The following is a 19,442-nucleotide window of genomic DNA, read 5'->3' as shown; positions in this document are numbered from 1 at the left end:
CCGATTGCGGTTGATTGGAAAAAGGGGTAACCGGATCAGATCACTTACTTTTACGGATCTCAATCCAAATAAATACCAAGTCACATATATTTTTTTTTTTTGCAGAGTTTTATATAGCGCGAACTAGAACCGAACCGAATCAGTTATCAGAGCGCTTTACATAGCACCAGTTACGTTACATGAGGACACACTTTCATTTTAGGCACGGGGAGATTAAGTGATTTGCCCAGAATCACAGGGGGTTTTTGGCGTCGTTACCGAGACTCGAACCGAGTTCCCCAGGTCCGAGGTCGAGCGCCTTAGCCGTTAGGCCAACCCCTCTCCCCATTAATCTGCTGAGCCTTGCATTATGTTCTATTCTAAAAGCAAAATATGGAAAGAATGCTAATCAGGACCCAAATGTAACATCACCACTCTACTGGAAACAAGGTTACATTGTATTTCAGCTGAAGCTCAGAAAAGAGTGAAATACCTGATAGACTCTTCATGTCGGGCAGAGGTACTCCGTATTTGGTCAGTCTAAAATAAAATAAAAACAACGAAGGTTCCGATTAGTAAACCTGAACACAGCACTCTCGGGGTCTCAAAGAGTGTTTGTAAAGGCTGCACGCATTGTAAGGACTCACCACTGCTCCTAGTTAGCGTCTCCGTTAGTTAATAGGCCAAACACAACAGAAGATCAAGGTACGTATTCTCCAGCATTGCAGTCGAATAAGATGTGGTATGCAGGGATCACCTTTGGTCGAACATTTTAGAACTGCGGACCATAGCCCACAGAAACTACAGCGGGTGATGCTTGAGAAGGCCTCCCTTGGCCCCAGGGGAGGTAACATTGGAACGATTCTCGATATAACGGAATGCAAATGGATCTCTCTCTTAGACTCCATACAAAACGGCCTGAATGAATGCGAGGTTATTCACGCTCGATTAACCTGCCTCACACTTGAATGATTCCATAGATGTCTTTTTAAGGATGTGTTTGTACATTTATGTATAGATACCCACAGATCCAATGCATGCATCCCTGTTTACTGTGTGACCTAAAACCTCTGTTGTCCTATTAACTCTCAATCGAGACTCAAGATACCTACCCTGACGCTTTGCCAAATCTTGTATAGAAATATGTTTTCCAGTATGCATATATAATGCCTAACAACCAAGACTATAAATTATATTGATTTGGCAATATGTTTTAATATTTACAATAGGTTTACCCGGTCATGAGCAATGTGATGTGTTTTTCCCCTATAAATGACTGATGTATACCCTGATCATATGTATGTTTTAAAGAAGTCTTATTTTCATGTTAATCGAACCCTTTCTCATCTAACTTTCTTTCAAAATCCAACCTACCCAGCTGTGCTCTCAATCAGTACACTGGATGTAAAGAAGGTTCTGCGTTACTGTCTTACATGCAAACACAGACTTAAACAAATGCATCATTTTGCATACCTACTGACATGCGCTAGCCCATTCTAGCCACATCTCTTGTCTTTGCCAGTGCTTGCTTCTTTTGATTGCATATCAGTAGAACTATAGTACGCGATTACGTGTTGCAAAGTGCTGGCCGGTGGCAAACTCTGCGCCTATAATTACTGGTATTGTGCGATAAGAACCCACCAGTACAGGACAATAATGTGGTAAACCTCACATATCGATTTTATTGGGTGGATGGCTGCGCTGAATTCCCGCTTCCATGAGGTTTAACATTTACATTTACCATCTGCTCCGGGCTCACTTGCGGACAGTGCGGCACAATGGGGAGCTGTGGGGTGTCTGCTAACCTGACGGGCTGTGCACTGGGGATGGGTCAATCCTCCTCCAACCCCCCCTCTCCCCAGGGCCGTTTCTAGGTGTTTTGCCACCCTAGACGAGAATTGAAAAATGCCGCCCCCTCCTTTTTACTACCATCACACTCTCCCCCTGTCATCCAGGCTAGAGAGGCACACCCTCTACTGCCAAACCCTTCTATGTTACTCTCATTTACTATCAGGAAACACGATCACAACAGTCACTCCAGCAAACGACCTCAACGAAAGGCCCAGGCCAGTTACGGTAGCCATACACTCAAAGAACTATGTACACCGATGCCCAATAGAGCCTTGTGTTTAAATACCATGAGGTGTCCAGTGCACCTCGTTTTCAAAACCAGAAACAACAAAAATAATAACTTGCTCCATCTTCCAAGGCCAGACCTAGTGGTTTTGCCACGCTTGTTTTTTTCTTTCACTGAGGCACCTAAAATAGTTATCATCTACCATTGTATCCATTTAATAGAGGCTGATCACAACAATTAAGATTTCCATGTCAGGGAGATTATAGTTCATAATGCTCAAATCTGCGCTAATCAGAGACTATGGCAAGACGTTAATAAAGTTTGGCGTACAACACAGAATGAACTGCTTCTTGGCGCTGTGAATAGAAGTTATTGACAAGCTTGTGCGTGGTACCGCTATAAGAGTAATCCTGACCAGAATTTGAGGCGGTGCAAGGCAGAATGCACACTTCACCATAGTTTACAAGTGGTTCCATGTGGTGGAACACCTTTAACCAATCCCGGGTTTGCGGCCACCTGTGAACTGCATTCTGGGATTTGTAGTCTTACTTTTAACAGGGTAAGCACTGGTTCATAAATACCAGCGTGGACATTGACGTTGGCCTAAACAGTCACTACCGGATGACGGTATCGGGCATGACACTAGGCTAGTGGTCAGTTCTTTTTTTTTTTTTTTTACAGAGTTTTATATAGCGCTAACTTGACCCAAAAGTATCGGGTACCAGAGCGCTTTACACAAGCACAAGTTACGTTACATCATGAGGACACATTCATTTTTATCAGGCACGAACAGCCTAATATTATGACAACAGGCGCAAAGTTCCCTGAGCTGCCAATATTTCAACCCAGAATTCCGAAAGAGAACAATAACCCCTTTGAATAGTTCAAGGCATGTTAAAGATGAAGCCAACTTAAGTGCAAATCTCTAATTATTCAGTTGTTAAGCCATTAACCAGTTACCAGTAATGAAATGCGTAAAGGTTACAGGATAAGAGGCAATCGGCACTCAGTTACTCTGCTCAACCTTCCAAAAATGTCTTCAAAAAGGTACTGAGCGATTAAAGAAAAATATGAATACGGGTTCAGAAATAGCTCCGGCGCAGACCTAGCACCGTGATAACTTTCACACGTGAGTAGCCAAGCATGAGGAGGTGCTCGCCCTCTCCTCCGGGTTGGAACTCTGCGCAGAGATGATGAGAAGTTCCCCCATAACTTTTTAAACCAAGTTAACCAAATCCATTTTATTGCAGCTCCTTGGTGATAAAAAATTGAAAGTTCTCACACCGGTATTGGGACGTCTCGAGCGCCACAAAGCCCAACAGGGCGCTTTGTGAAAGGAGCCAAGGAAATCCGAAATATTAGAGTAACTGAAAGTGGGAACTACCGCCCAGCAGAGAAAGAAGAAAGCGAAGTTTGGTTGGCAGATTCCGCACACCCCTTATTTAATTGCGTTTTTTTCAGCAATAAAGGAGCCAGTTAAACTGACAGTACTGCAAAGAGCAAACGATGCCCCGAAGGGCCCGGGCGGCCTGGCATCATTCCTAGACCCCGGGGATGTGCTCATTGTTGTGCCCTGGGTGCTGAGGTCGCAGTCTAGGGGCTGAACAAAGGGAGGTGTGGGGCGGAAAGACAAAGCAGGTTTTCATTCATCTCCGCAGTGAAGTGTTGCAGGAGGAGCACGGCCGTTTCTACCATTAGGCAAGACTAGGCGGCCACCTAGCTTTATTTTCGTAGGTTCAAATAAATAAATAAATCCCCCTTTTGCCGCCCCCTCCCTTTTGCCGCCCTAGGCGGCCGCCTGGTCTTGACTAATGATAGAAACAGCCCTGCCTCTCCCTCCGCCATATTAGGGGCTCGGGTGCGGACCCGATGCTTTACAGGCTTCATCCTTGCATCATCGGCCCGGTTTTCCCTAATCCCGCCTTCGGTAAATTCAGGTGCTCGAACACCGAGGCATATTTTTGAGCGGCCCAAGAGGAGTAAATACCAGTATGCCTGCCTTCTCGTACTCTGCGGCCACTATTCATTTGCTGTGGAAGTAAAAGTGAGAGCACTTGGGAAGGCTAAACAAGTCACGTACTGCCCTCATGTGGCAGTTTGTAAGATCTACATCAATCAAGAGGCTTCATCTTCCATGAAGCCATAAATATGATTAAAAATGCATAGCTATTTTGTACTTTTCACTGGTAGCTCTGATATTACTTGTTTGTGTAATTTAGTTAATAAATATTAAATGTAAAGTCGTTTTTATTCTTTTGCGAAGTAGAAAAACTTCACTCTTTAAATATTGCTTTTGATCACTTCTCATTAAAACGAGTAAACTATTCTTTTTTTTTTTAACTCTATTTTATTATACTTTTCATCACACACATTATACATTCGGCAGTTTGTTTACTCCACAAACAAAGTTCATTGTAGTATTACAGTACAAACATTTTCAGAAAAAAAGAAAAACACTTCCTAAATTATAACCACAACGTTGTACTTTGATTATTCTGACATCCCCCTATATTAAACAAAAATCTAAATTTGAACAGAATCATAATCATATTACCCTATCCCATCCCTCCATCGAGCTAAAGGCTCCCATTTTCTTACACCCCAAGCTCTCCCTACCCTTCCCTTAGCATATATAGGTTATTCCAAATTATATGCAGCTATTAAATTCGCCAACCAAATTTGCATAAGCGGGGGCGTCTTGCCAAGCCCTTGCTAAAGTTCATCTATAGACTGCCATTACGAAAAACATAAAATCAGTCTGTGCAATATTACTTCCGTCTGATCCAATTCCCAACAGAATCCAAATGGGGGTTAAGGTTATCTGTATCCCTAATGACCTATCCAAGAAGCCCTCTATGTCTTTAATTAAAGTGTGTAGTTGTGGACAGGTAGCGAAGATGTGGACAATATCTGCTTCAGGGGAATTACATCTGGGGCAAGTCGTCCCCTCAGAGCCCCCCCATTTAGCGATCCTAGCTGGCGTGTGGTAAAGTGAGTATAAGGTCTTATAGTGCAGGGATTGCAGGGGAGCTGAACACAGGATAGTGCGGCCCAGATCCAATGACTCCTGGAAGGCTTCAGGTTCAACCCCTAATTTCTCTACCCACTTACTCCTATATTTATCCATATCATCCTGTTTGCCACTTGCTAAGAACGAATATGCTGATCTAATCGTAGACTCTCCACCAGTAATTATACTCTCCATAAAATCATTGCGATTGTACCCTGCTGGGCCCCCGTTTGTTGCTCAGGAAGCTCCTAACCTGTAGATACTTAAAAATCTCTTCTGTCTACATTATATCTACTTACAAGGTCCCCAAACTGTACTACTCCCTCAGGATTCCTTAAGTCACCAATCTGCGTAATTCTTTTATCCTCCCAGGCAGCCATTACTGAATCACAGAAAATTTCTGGAGGAAAGGATTTAATATTATATAGTTTAATATATCTGTTGTACCTACCCAGTCCCTACTTTTTAAGAAAGGCATTCCATATTTTAAGGGCTGCACTAATGGTCTTAGACGGTTTCCTTCTCAAATAGCCTAGCTCAGTGTGAAACAAGAAACAATTTTCTGCCTCTTGCCCTAGCACTACTGCATATATTTCCGTGGACATAGTTATTTTCTGTAGGATACCACCCCCTCCAATCAATCCCTGCATATATTGCAGAGCTGCCGCCAGATAGTGCAGCCTAAAATCTGGCGCGCCCCAACTCCCTCTTTCTCTTGGTAGTGACATAAATCTATACGCCCTCCGAGTTCTTCCATGAGCCCATATGAACCTATTTAAAATGCCTTCCAGCGTGTTAAACCATTTGGCTTAAAAAAATAGGGGAATCGATCTAAATAAATAAAGAAACTTAGGTAAGATCACCATTTTCACAACATTAGTGCACCCCACCAAAGAAAGATGCAAATTATACATCCTCTCTAAGTCTTTTTTAACTTTAGCCAGTAACGGAGCCATGTTGATCTCGACGACAGTATCCAAGTTCGCAGAAATTGATATCCCCAGATATGTTGCTGAACTAACCACCCTGGTGTCAATACTCCTAGTTAAATGGTTCCTAACTATTTGCGTCTTGGGCTTATTTAAGCTATAGCCCGACACTTGTCCAAACAAATGGGCCTCTGTTTCCACCCCCCTGATAGCTGGGTCTGGGTCCGGGGTTAATATAGCCACATCGTCGGCGTAAGCTAAAGATTTGACTGTGCAGCCATTCAATATCATTGGTGGAATCCCTTGATTTCTTTCTAATTTTCGTAGTAATGGCTCAAGATATAATGCAAAAAGCAGTGTGGATGACGGGCACCCTTGCCTCGTCCCCCTTAGAATTTTAACTGCCTCTGAGTGCCCCCTATTCACTCTGATCTTCGCGGTTGGATCGTTATACAAGGCTTGTATGGCTCTTATAAAACCTTTACCTATGCCACTCCACCTCAGGACTGCCCATAGGAATTCCCAGGCGACCCTATCAAAGGCCTTTTCGGCGTCTAAAAAGAGTACCGCGATAGGATCGCCCAGGACCCCTGCAGCATCAAACATAGTGACTACCATTCTGACATGCTGAGTCATGCTGTTGCCAGGTATGAAGCTGTGTTGTGATGGGCTTACCAGATGCTCAATACTCCCTGCAAGCCTTTTTGCCAGCATTTTTGAATATATTTTAACGTCTGAATTCATCAGGGTAATTGGTCTATATGAACCAGGGAGTGTTGGAGGCTTCCCTTTTTTTGCGATGACTATAATATCCGCTCCGCCCCAAGACTCTGGAGGTAAACCACTCCGTTGTGTGTGTAGCATAATATCAAACATGTCAACCAACAATACATTTTGGAACACTTTATAAAATTCAACCGGAATATGGTCTGGCCCAGCCGCTTTCCCTGAGGGGAGGCTACCCACAGCCCCAAAAACTCCTCCAAACACAGTGGGGCATCTAATATCTCCTTCTCCTCAAGAGACAAAGAAGGGGAAAGAATATCGCTAAGATAACTATCTATCTCGTCCTGGCTCCTTGCATCACCCAAGGAATATAATTCATCATAGAAATTCCTGAAAACTTCTCTTATCAGATCTGGGTCTGTAACACAAGCTCCCTGTGAATCCAGAATCTCCCTGATATCGGTTGCAGCTGTACGCTGCCTGGTTCGCACTGCCAGGATATGACAAACTCTCTCACTCAGTTCATACGCATCTTGCTTTTTAACAAGATAGTTCTCAGCTGCTTTCCTGCTGAAACCTTCTATAGCATCCCCTTTGAGGGCTATGATTTTAAGCAAAAAGGGCTCCAGTGAGATATTCTGTCTTATAGCTGTAGCTAGATTTTCTTCTTCTGCAATTAGCCTTTGCCGAATTTCTTCTATTTTAATTCTTTCCCTTTTTCGTCTTGCCAACACATAGCTCATCGTCTCCCTCTTACGCCAGCTTTGAAACAGTCCCATACCGCACCTGGAGATGCTGAGCCTCTATTGGTATCCCAAAAGAATTTTATCCAAGCTTCCATATGCTTCTGATAAACCCCATCCTTTAATAGGATACGTTCAAAAGTCCACTGCGTGTTCCTGCTCTGAGCCATAGGCATATTAAATGTTAACACCAGGGGGCTGTTGTCTGAGATAATCCTAGGTTGTTTTTCCACTTGTACACCAGGGATTAAAGATTTATAAATTAGAAAGTAATCCAGTCTGACCAGAATTTTGTGTGGGGCGTAAAAATAAGTACTACCATCCAAAAAGGGATGTCGCTTCACCCACGGGTCAACTAAAGAATTGTGCTGAACCATATTGGCTAGTGCACTGTATGTCTTTTTCTTTCTCCCTGCAAATCTCCCCCCCGGTTCTGTGAATGAACTTTCTGGGTCATGGATGTTGAAATCCCCACAACATACAATGGGCTCTGGCCACTGGGCAAGTTCCCTATCCATGAACTGCCAGACATCTGGATCATCATCATCAGTGGAGCCATATATTGTAACCAAAGTAAGCCTTGCCCTTTTAAAGCATATCTCAACTATAACCCACCTACCCCATTGATCCTCCTTTTTCCTACGAACCACCACATCCCTATTCCTCCCCAAGATTGCCACCCCACTAGTCCTGGTTCCTTGTTTACTGGCTGCTAATACTGCAAACCCCAACTGATCCAAAAGGTATACCTGTGTTGCCTCAATATGGGTCTCCTGGAGACACACCAGGTCTAGATGGAGAGCTCTCAGCAATCCTGCTACTTTCAATCTCTTATTAGAATCGTTGAGGCCGCATACATTTATTGAAGCAATCTTACAAGACATTAAAAGACGTCAAACAAGTATATGCTCATAAACCAGCCTACAACAGGAAAAATGTAAAAAATACGAAAAAAACATCCTGCGTTCTTTATGCGCTGCCTATACTGCCTGTACTGTATCCAACACCCAGTGAAAATGTGTGATATTACACCAGAAAATCCAACAATTTTACTGTTTAAAACCCCCAACCCCCTCCCTTACCTTTCCCTCCCCTGCTGCCCCTCCCCCCCCACTACAGGCAAATAGGTCAAGAATGACCTATACGTGACCGTTTTTAGGTTGCGTCAGTCGCACCCCTCCCCCATCACCACTCTCCAACTAATAACCCCCTCAAAAAGCCCTCATAACCCGATAATCCTTTTGAGACCCGCATGGCTCTCGGTGTTACTACTTCACTACCAAACCAGCAATTCAATTCGATTTATTCCTTGTACATCCTATTTTTTTTAGCTCTTCCAAGTACTGCTGTGCTTTAATTTCTGATGAAAACATTCTGACTCTCCCTTTCGTAACTACTTTCAGCTTGGCAGGAAACAATAGATAGGCCTCTGATCCCAGAGCCTGAAATTGTGAAATTATCTGCCTCAACCTCCACCTTCTCTCGACCGTCACATGACAAAAATCCGGCCTGGCAAAGAATGTGGTACCTTCAAAAGTTCTCTTACTGTCAGGTCTTGCCTTGTCGATAATTTCTTGCCGTAACAAAAAGTTCCCTACGTAGACTAGAATAGCTCTAGGAAAGGATGCCTGCCCCCCTCCTTCTGCGCGGTGCACCTTCTTCTGAGTGAAAGGGAACCTATGGGCCCTCTGTATCTCCCTGTCCCACTGACACTGGGACTTCGGGAACGCACCCTCAAGTAAGTTAATCACATAGCGCCTGATATCCTGCCCTTCCAGCCCCTCAGCCACACCCAAGAGTCTAACATTGTTACGTCTTTGTCGATTTTCAAAATCCTCCATTTTCCACTGGAGGTCTTCTGACATCTTTTCCTGTGTCGTTTTAAAGGATTGCCAGTTACCAAGATCATCTTCAAGCTTGCCCGTTCGCTCTTCCACCTCCGTGACTTTACCAACAAGATCATCGTAGAGCTTATTAGTCTTCTTCAAAGTCAATTGTATTTTTTTAGAATCGTGCCTTGCTTTCCGGCTCACTAATCTGGCCTCAGCTTGCATTTGCTTTAACATGTTGAACAAAAGATCAAATGGGGCGCTGTGCTTTGAAGAACCAGCCGACTCCTCTTCCTGATATGTCTGGGAGGTTGCCGAATAGTCCCAAAGGAGCTGCTTCTCCATGCCCCCGGGGGAGCCTGCCATCCGTCTACTAAGTTTTGACTGTATTTTCTTCTGAGTAGTATCATTACCCATATCAGTACTTGAAGAGCTAGAGCCTGACAATAAATCCTCATCAGCGTCATCCTCTTCCTCTGAAGTCTCCTCACTAGGCTGCACTGAGTCAGAGTCTTCATTTAAACAGTAAAAGTGCTCCTCTTCCACTGAGCCCACATTACCCTTTTTTAATGTTTCCTGATCTCCAGAGCTCCCAACAGTACACATTTCTTTGTTTGCAAGGCTAACTGAGCTCCCCCATGTGGCCTTGGTATTATTCGAGGCGCGCAGCTCTTCTTCTAACGACATAATAGCACTCATCATGTCCGCGCTCCCAGTCTCACCTTTGAATGCGCTCCCCACCAGCTCCGGCATCGTGTCTCCCAATAGTGAGTCAGAGGCTAAGTTTCTCTGCTGCAGAGGCCGTCCTGCATCCTGGGACCCAGAAACGACACTTACTCGACTAACAGCGCTCTGACTAGGCTGTTGCCTAGCAACGGTCGGGGAAGCGTTCAGCACGTCTGCAGCGTCCTCGAGGACGCCTCCACCATTGCCGAGACCTCCAGGATTGCTGCCGCCGAGCTTGCTTGGGACTCCGTCGCATTGCCCTGCTGATCGTGCGGTAAAAACCTCCGATAAGGTAGGCTGTCTGAGAGGTGTTTCCCTGGATTTGCTTTTTTCCGTTCTGTCGTCGAGCTTTACCGGCATCACAGAATGCGTCTCGGCAGGGCTGCTCAGATCGGTGCTGGAGATCGCGCTGGGTTTACCCCGTGGCTCAGTCTTCTTCCTCTGCTGCGGGGCCACCGTTTTCCTTATTGCCCCTGGATTCTTGGCAGGAAGCGTAACCTCTTCAGGAGAAACATTTTTCCCCGTGTCCGCTTGCTCTTTTGCCTTTTCTTTCCCTATGTCGATTTTAGCAGGGCGCGGGGGCATTTTAACTGGCTGCTGATGTAAATTTCTTTTAGAGCCGAGGGAACTCATAAGGTTACTGAGCCTTCCCTTTAACCAGAGAAATTCCGCTAGAAATCGTTTTTTAAATACCACACCAACAGAAGATGCAAATCGCGCTTGCCACCACCATTCAGAGGCCATCGGGGTCATTAACAGATCATAGAGCTTTCAGCATCCTGGTGATGACGGGAGAGCGGTCTTAATGCGACCTTTCATCACTACCCGTCCGTGTCCATCATGCCCCTTTTCCCACGAGTAAACTATTCTTAGCGCAAAATTAGTGAGTATATTGTAAATAACCTTTTATTTGTAGTTGGTTTCTTGTGAAAATAAAACTAAAACGAAATTCAATTATTGCAGCCTTTGGTTAGGCTCATAAAAGATTAACTCAGTTAAGGGTATGTAGGGGACGTTTTTATCTCTTTTCAAAGTGTTCCGGGGTCCTGCAGAAAAATCGAGCGATTTGATGTTTAGGTTTTGTTATGCCCTGCATAGTTATTCTATGTTCCACACTTCACCCTTTCTTCATGCTGCTCAGCCAATGTGCACGTTTACTGTAGAATGTTGGGAATGCAGTGATTATGTTGGGTGTCTGTGTGAGTGAGGAATGACAGTTAGAGAGAGAGGGGCTGAGCAGCAGGCAGAATGCTCCTGGTGGGGTTTGCTACTACAAGGGGTTTCCTACTACCTGGAACTAAAGGCTTGACTACTGGCTAATCTACTTATACTTCACCTGTTACCTGGACTACCTTTCTGATGTTTTTACTTACCATCTGGATGTACTTGAACCGTCTACAGATTAAAGGTACATGTTAAATCTACTTGGCTACCAGTATCTACTTCTGTCACAGGACACAACAGGTTTTCAAGGAAGATCCCCATGATGGAGAACTAAAATTGTAAGCAAGGAACTTGTTCTCGTGGATGCTTGATGCCAGAGGCGATACCAAAGGGGATGATGGACAGAGCGTTTGAGCAAATCAAACACTCACCCCCAGTCAACTGATCTGGGTTTAATCCATCACCATTCTTTAGCTCACTTCACCACCCCAGTTCCCGACATGGTCATATGCAAATCAGTCTGACCCTGTGCCTCATGGGAACAGTCCAGCCCGAACTGCCAAGCCATGTCTTCCCTGGACCGGAAACAAGCATCCTGGGACCGGTTTCGGATTCATAATCCTCTTCAGCCAGGCTATCTTGAATCCAGTGGTAGAGTGAGCAAGGGACCCACGTCTGGGCATACCCTGCCAACTTAGGGCGAACAAAGTGATACCAAAGGGGATGATGGACGGAGCGTTTGAGCAAATCAAACACTCACCCTCAGTCAACTGATCTGTTTTTAATCCATCACCATTCTTTAGCTCACTCCACCACCCCGGTTCAGACATGGCCATATGCAATTCCGTCAGAGGCTGGGCATTGCCTATTTAGTGGTTCAAGTCAGTCTGTGATTAGTCTCTTTCCAACAAGACTTCCAGCTGCCCAGGCTAGGGAACAAAGCACGTGGAAACATACTGAATTAAGCCTTTCTGCAACGTTCTCCTTAAACCAAACCTCAGCAATCAAAGACCTACCTTCTTTTTAGTTGCTTCATAAATTCTGCTATGTGACCTAGTGTACAATCCAAACATTAAGTTTAAAGGTGCAGTATTTGGCTCCAGGAGTGTGCTGGCAGGGCTTGAACCAAATATTTACTGATAGGACAGCAATGGTACCACTTTGCATTGTGTGTCCTTACCCCCCCCCCCCACCCACCTTACCCCCAATGATTGCCCCTCCATGTTGCAGCTTTATTCTTAGCCGGGTGCTGAATAGACTCTCATAAAGGGGAGGGGGGTGCTGAAACGTTATAATAGCCATTTATCAGATGTTAGACAACTTTTTGAGCTGGGAGCTCAGGTAGGAAAGCATGTTAGAAGTAGCGCTAGTGGTCTTGTGTCTGTCTTTGTTCAGGCCCTCTGGGAAAATGTCTCTTGCAATGGATCTGCGATTCCGGGAGTGCTTCACTTGAGTGCACCTACTGGTGGAGTAGATGACTGCTTGCCGTTCCTAGGTGAAAAATATAACGTAAATGAAAATCTGAACTGCATTAATCTAAATGTAATAATGTTTTAAGTAATGTGTAACAACCAGTATTATTTTCTTTCAAAATCTAAGGTGTTTTTCTTCTTATGATGATATGAACCTGCAAAGGAGGACTTCATTGCCTCTCGTTCGGTCCAAATCCTTCCAGTTACCAAGTAAAGAAGGTATGTTTTGTTTTCTAGTGAGCCCAGGGGGATTTAGGTTTCCACTCAATGTCTCTCGCCGTTTCCATAAAACTAAGCTGTGTATGTTACATTAACAATGAAAAAACGCAAAGTTGGTCAAAAGCTAGAAAAGCAGTGTTAATGTTCACCTTGTAATTCTGGGGTCTCTGAAATGGAGTTTCTCTTAGCATGCTGTGCCATCTTTGGTAGTTTGAAGAATGTGCAATTAAGTTATACCTTTAAAGTGCTTTGGTGTTCTTTGTACCGCACAAGATATTACCTGAGGAATGCCTTGTTCATTTTCAAACTAATCAAAGTAAATCTAGGACATCACGTACCACTTTAAAAATTCTGGAAAACATGTAAAAGCCTTTAAACAATGAAATTAAACTTTATTCTCTCCTATTTAACAATACTCCCTCATCTCTTCCAAGGGAAATTAGTTCAACCAGCTTTAGACACTGAAAGAATTAATCTCTTGAGAGTCAAAGTGCACTCTTGACCAAGGCTTACGTATTACTTTGATGCTCTCAATCATACACGATCGGATGTTTTTGCTTTCGCTACCTGATGCAAAATGTCCTCTCAAGCTGCTGCTTCCAAAAGTCCACTGGATTTTGTTCAAGTTTTTAATGCTGAATTGTTTGTTCCTTTCATGACTTCACATAGGCCATTGTTACTCACCATAGTTAAACCTACCATGCTAACTTATTGACCATTCACCAGCTAACCTCACCCCCTGCATATATTAAGCAGAGTTAATGTGCAGTTGGTTTTGCATGTCAAAGAGATGCACACAGTATCTTCTGAGCCCAGTCTTTCGAGATGTCTGAACGTGCAAAATAAGTCTGTTTTTTGTGGAGTATCATAGTAGGGTAATGAGTAAAGGTTGTGCCAAATTTCTCCGAACGTGCTACAGCAATGTTCATGATTTTTAATGTTGAGAGCTATAATTGTAAGCTAAGAGGCTGGCTGCACTCTCTTTTTCCTTTATCTGTAGCTTGTGCCGCTGCCCAAAAACAAGGGTTAATGCCCGCAGAGCAGACAGTCAGGAAGGAGAGCAGTAACCCGGAGGAAGCCAGGGTGCAGGCAGAAGCATCTGCGGAAGGCAGCATGAATGCAGACATCTTACAGGACAGATCACAGGGCAGCCAGCGTAGAGCAGACTTGTTTTCTTTAAATTGAGCATATGCTACATACTGTGAGTGGCTTCCAAAAATTCTGATTTTGTTTGTCGGGACACCCAAAATCTATAGCATTTCCAATAATGCGGAGGTTCTCTTGGAGAATATTTTGATACAAAATAAATTCCCCGGAACAATACCACTACAAGCCAACATTTTTTCCTTAACGGATAAAATCCATGGTATGGTATAGAGGAGATATAAAACATTAAACCTTCATGTTTACTGTGAGGCCATTCATCCTCACCTTTTTATTTAAATGTTTGTTAAATATTGTTAAAAATTACTGTTGTATTGCATCACAGAATCTGGAACTGTATAATCAATACCCTGTACACGTTTATAAATTACTTTTTACACATATTAATGACAGATTGTTGAGTCTCCTTGAACGTCATTATTTAAGAAAGAGAAACTACTGACCTGGACTTAAGTTTCAGTCTTGGTTGATTTGTTTAATGACTTCCATTTTTGAGAACTGAGTCGCCAGACATTTTAATATTGTGATAAAACTGAGAAACATGGTTCAATGGCATTTTGTGTTGCAGGGTAAAACATGCATGTTTGCTTTGAACACTCTGCTTTTTGCATCTGTGTAGTCTGCTCCTTCCCTGCAGAATTGTGTTAATAAATGATCTGGACCATATTATCTGCTTTATGAAGCGCCCCGATGTCCTTGCCAGCAAAATGTGCTTCTGTCCATTGGTTTAGGTACTGTAGTAGAAGAAAATGGCTGACGTATGTAAGGATTTGGCAAGCCATTTTCCAAGTTCAATGGTGGTACTTCTTTGTGCACATGCCTCTCTGGTAGTTACTGTGCGATGATACAGAAGTGCTGTTCATGAGACGATGATACACCGTTATGGGATTTTCAATAATATTCATAGCTCTGAATATCTCTGCCTTTTGTATAAGACTTTGAAACACTCTTGTAACAGAGAAAGAACTTGCGCCAATTATAAAAAATACTGTGCCCGTCTGAAGGCAACATTTTTAGTTTCAATCAATCAATCAATCATAACATTTGTATAGCGCGCTACTCGCCCGGAGGGGTCTCAAGGCGCTAGGGGAGAGGGGTCTGTTACTGATTGAAAAGCCAGGTCTTGAGTTGCTTCCTGAAGGAGAGATGGTCCTGGGTTAGCCGGAGGTGGATGGGGAGGGAGTTCCATGCCTTGGCTGCCAGGTAGGAGAAGGATCTTCCTCCGGTGGTGGGTCTGCGGATGCGTGGAACGGCGGCGAGGGCGAGGCTGGTTGATCGTAGCTGGCGGGTGGGAGTGTAGAAGGTCAGGCGGTTGTTGAGGTACTTGGGCCCCAGGTCGTGGAGAGCCTTGTGTGCGTGGGTGAGGAGTCTGAACGTGATCCTCTTGCTGACGGGGAGCCAGTGCAGGTCTCTCAGGTGGCCGGAGATGTGGCTGTGTTGGGGGATGTCCAGGACGAGTCGTGCGGAGGCGTTCTGGATGCGTTGGAGTTTTTTCTGAAGTTTGGCTGTGGTTCCGGCGTAGAGGGTGTTTCTGTAGTCCAGTCGGCTGGTGACGAGTGCCTGGGTGACCGTCTTCCTGGTTTCGGTGGGGATCCACCGGAAGATCTTTCAAAGCATGCGCAGGGTGTTGAAGCACGATGATGAGACGGCGTTGACTTGTCTGGTCATCGAGAGGGAGGAGTCCAGGATGAAGCCCAGGTTACGTGCGTGGTCCATTGGCAGGGGGCCACCAGGAGTCGTCCCAGGCGGAAGGCGATGATCCCAGGATGAGGACTTCCGTCTTGTCTGAGTTCAGTTTCAGGCGGCTGTTCTTCATCCACTCGGCAACGTCTTTCATCCCTTCGTGTAGGCTGGTTCTGGCGGTGGCGGGGTAGTTAGTGAGGGAGAGGATCAGCTGGGTGTCGTCGGGGTAGGAGATGATGTTGAGGTTGTGTTGGCTGCGAGGGGGCTCATGTAGACGTTGAAGAGGGTGGGACTGAGTGATGATCCTTGTGGTACGCCGCAGATGACTTCGGTGGCCTCGGATCTGAACGGGGGGAGGCGGACTCTCTGGGTTCTTCCGGTGAGGAACGAGATGATCCACTCCAGTGCCTTGTCTTGGATTCCGATGTTGCTGAGGCGCAGCACTAGGGTGCGGTGGCAGACAGTGTCGAACGCTGCGGAGAGGTCCAGGAGGATGAGGGCCGCTGTTTCCCCTTTGTCGAGCAGGGATCTGATGTCGTCAGCGGCTGCGATGAGGGCGGTCTCGGTGCTGTGGTTGGCTCGGAAACCGGACTGCGAGTGGTCGAGGCATCCGTTCGTCTCGAGGAAGGAGGCAAGCTGTCTGTTGACGGTCTTCTCGATGACTTTGGCGGGAAAAGGGAGGAGCGAGATGGAGCGGAAGTTCTTGAGGTCGGTGGGGTCTGCTGTTGGTTTCTTCAGGAGGGCGCTGAGCTCGGCGTGCTTCCAGCTCTCCGGGAAGGTTGCGGTGTTGAAGGAGGTGTTGATGATGTCCCGGAGTTGGGGTGCGATGATGGATTCAGCCTTGTTGAAGACGTGGTGGGGGCAGGGGTCGGTTGGTGATCCGGAGTGGATGGTGTTCATCATGTGGGTGGTGTCTTCGGTGCTGACCGGGGTCCAGGCGCAGAGGGTGGTGGTGGGGGGCGTTGGTTCTGAGGTTGGGTGCGTGGTCTGAGCGCCGAAGCTGTTGTGTATGTCGGCGATCTTGCTGTGAAAGAACGAGGCGAGTGAGTCGCAGAGGTCTTGCGTGGGAGTGATGTCGTTTCCAGTGCTGGGGTTGGAGAGCTCTTAGACGATGCTGAAGAGTTCCTTGCTGTTGTGGGCGTTGTTGTTCAGTCGTTCTTTGAATGCTGTCTTCTTGGTGGTGCGGATCAGCTGGTGGTGTTTGCGGGTGGCGTGCTTGAGGGCAGTCATGTTGTCCGTGGTCTGGTCGTTGCGCCCGGCTTTCTCGAGGGTGCGGCAGTTCTTCTTGGAGTTCTTAAGTTAGTCGGTGAACCAAGAGGCTATCTTGCTGCCGGGTCTGCTGGGAGGGTCTTCAATGGTGCAAGGTCGTCTGCGCAGTTGGTGATCCACTGTTTGAGGTTGCTGGCTGCTTCGTTGGGGTCCGTTGTGCTGGTGGGAGGGTTCTGGCTGAGGGAGGTGGTGAGCTGGTCGGCGGTGATCTTGTTCCAGCTCCTGCGAGGAACCTGTTGCGGCTGGTGGTGGGTCATGGGTCATGGTTCTTCTGAAGCTGAAGTGGACGCAGCTGTGGTCAGTCCAATGAAGTCCGGTGGAGTGGCTGAAGGAGATGTGTTTGCTGGAGAAGAAGACTGGGTCAAGCGTGTGGCCGGCGTAGTGGGTGGGGGTGTTCACCAGTTGCTTGAGTCCGAGGTTGGCGAGGTTGTCCAGCAGGGTGGTGGTGTTGCTGTCCTTGTTGTTATCCAGGTGGAAGTTGAGGTCCCCTAGGAGGATGTAGTCAGCGGAGGGGAGGGCATGCGGGCTGATGAAGTCGGCGATGTCTTCGCTGAATTGTGTGCGTGGTCCCGGGGTTCTGTAGATGAGGGTGCCTCTGAGGGTGGTCTTGGGGTCGGTGTGTATCTGGAAGTGGAGGTGTTCGGAGGCGGTGAAGGTGTCGTCGGAGTTGGTCGTGATGCGGATGGTGTTCTTGTGTACGATGGCGATGCCTCCTCCAGTCTAGTTGACGCGGTCCTTCCGGGTGATCTTGTATCCATCCGCGATGGCGATGTCTGGCGCTGAGGAGGCGTTCATCCAGGTTTCCGTGAGGAAGGCGACGTCTGGTGATGTTGTGTCGAGCAGGTTCCAGAGTTCGATGGCGTGTCTGTGGCCGGAGCGGGTGTTGAGCAGGATGCACTTGAGGTGGTTGCTGCTGGTGATCGGCTTGGCGGGTGCGGTGCAGGTCCGGAGGCAGGTGTATCGGCAGGTTTGGCAGGTGAAGGGTCCGTGGGTGCGTTTCGGGGTGGCTCGGTAGCAGGCTGGGTTCCGGCCGGCCTTGAGTGCGTTGAGGGAGGCGGCGTCGTAGGTCCGTCGTGTGGTCTGGCGGGGGCCAGGGGTCCTGGCACTAGGCGCAGTCCAGACGCGGATGGGCGCAGACGGGCTTGCCTTTGGCGCGCCTTCGGCGCACAATCGGCACGCCCGCTACGCGTCCGCGTGGTCTCCATTTAAGGCAAAGTGGGAGGGAGTAGCAGCTGGGAAGCGGGAGCGTGGAGGACACAGAAGAAAAGGGGGCGGGGCCGCGATGTCACGGAGGCGGGAAGCGGGGAGCGGAGGGGGGGTCACCCCAGGGTAGCTAACGTACCAAAAGGAAAACAGAGAAACAGTGCGAAAACAAAGTAACACTCAGAGGCACAGGAGGGCAAAAGACGGTACAACGGGCGGCAGCGAGGGGGCACAGACAAGTAGCAATCAGGGGCACGGGAGGGCAGAGAACGGTACAACGGGCGGCAGCGAGGGGGCACAGACAAGGAGCAATCAGGGGCACGGGAGGGCAGAGAACGGCACAACGAGCAGCAGCGAGGGGCACAGACAAGTAGCAATTAGAGGCACGGGAGGGTAGAGAACGGCGCAACGAGCAGCAGCGAGGGGGCACAGACAAGTAGCAATCAGAGGCACATGAGGGCAGAGAACGGCACAACGAGCAGCAGCGAGGGGGCACAGACACACCTACAGCTGGGGGCCGTGCGGCGTGGGGGTGTCCTGAGGTTTCACTTTTATAATAAATGTTTGTCTTTCTAGGGAAAATAAGTGTGGCACAAACATGTTGTTTAGTACAAGTGTACAAATAAGCACATTGTCCAACAATTATTTCTACAGTAATCAACTTTGCTTTTATTACTATAGCCTTAAGCACCCTAAAAGCCACATACTTTAATAATCTGATTAACTTACCATGACCAAAACCTCAAAGACTAGCATGCAAATTTACCATTAGTCTAAAGTCCAAGTCTTATGTAGGCTGTTGTAATGTACGATGTGAGAAGTGTAAAGAACCCACAAAGCACCCTTTCTGACTTTTTCTTCCCCATTTAGTGGCATTTCATAAACATGAAGGTATGATGGTTCTTTGTATATATTGGCCATGGGCAGAGTAATTCACTGAAAAATCATGAAAAATTATCATGGTGGAGAAGTGGCTGTACGTCCAGTGACTTTTTCATGTTGCATTACATAGGTACCTTACTTGGATAGATTTTCTTTCTCTGTTCCGGGATGACACACACAAGCCGAGATATTCAGTGTTTACAAGGTTATTAAAGATCTCAACGATGGAGAGCTAGAGTTACAGGTAAGTAACTTTTTTCCTGTTCAACTCAGATCAGTTCAGGTTATTGAGGCCACTCTGACAACGTGCCCAGTTTTTCCAACTTGACAATGGCACTTTACCTAGAGATGCATTTGTTTTGGATGT

The 19,442-nt window shown here is 46.5% G+C and overlaps 1 protein-coding gene across 6 annotated transcripts in view; it reads left to right on the top strand.

Annotated features, from left to right (window-relative positions):
- The window catches only part of SUCO (SUN domain containing ossification factor), a 570,127-nt gene that overhangs the window by 530,677 nt on the left and 20,008 nt on the right, over positions 1 to 19,442 (top strand). For 4 of the 6 annotated variants that reach the window (XM_078642395.1, XM_078642375.1, XM_078642404.1 and 1 more), the window contains one exon: positions 12,783 to 12,874. In XM_078642395.1, coding sequence (XP_078498521.1) covers positions 12,783 to 12,874 — 92 coding nt within the window. Of the gene's footprint in view, positions 1 to 12,782; positions 12,875 to 13,874; positions 14,423 to 19,442 lie in introns of those variants that run through there. The other 2 variants (XR_013594734.1, XM_078642412.1) reach the window with 2 other exon arrangements.

Source organism: Lissotriton helveticus, chromosome 1_1 (genome assembly GCF_964261635.1).
Source record: "Lissotriton helveticus chromosome 1_1, aLisHel1.1, whole genome shotgun sequence".
NCBI lineage: Eukaryota > Metazoa > Chordata > Amphibia > Caudata > Salamandridae > Lissotriton > Lissotriton helveticus.
The sequence above is the reverse complement of the archived record's forward strand: the minus strand, read 5'-3'. Positions and strand labels throughout refer to the sequence as shown.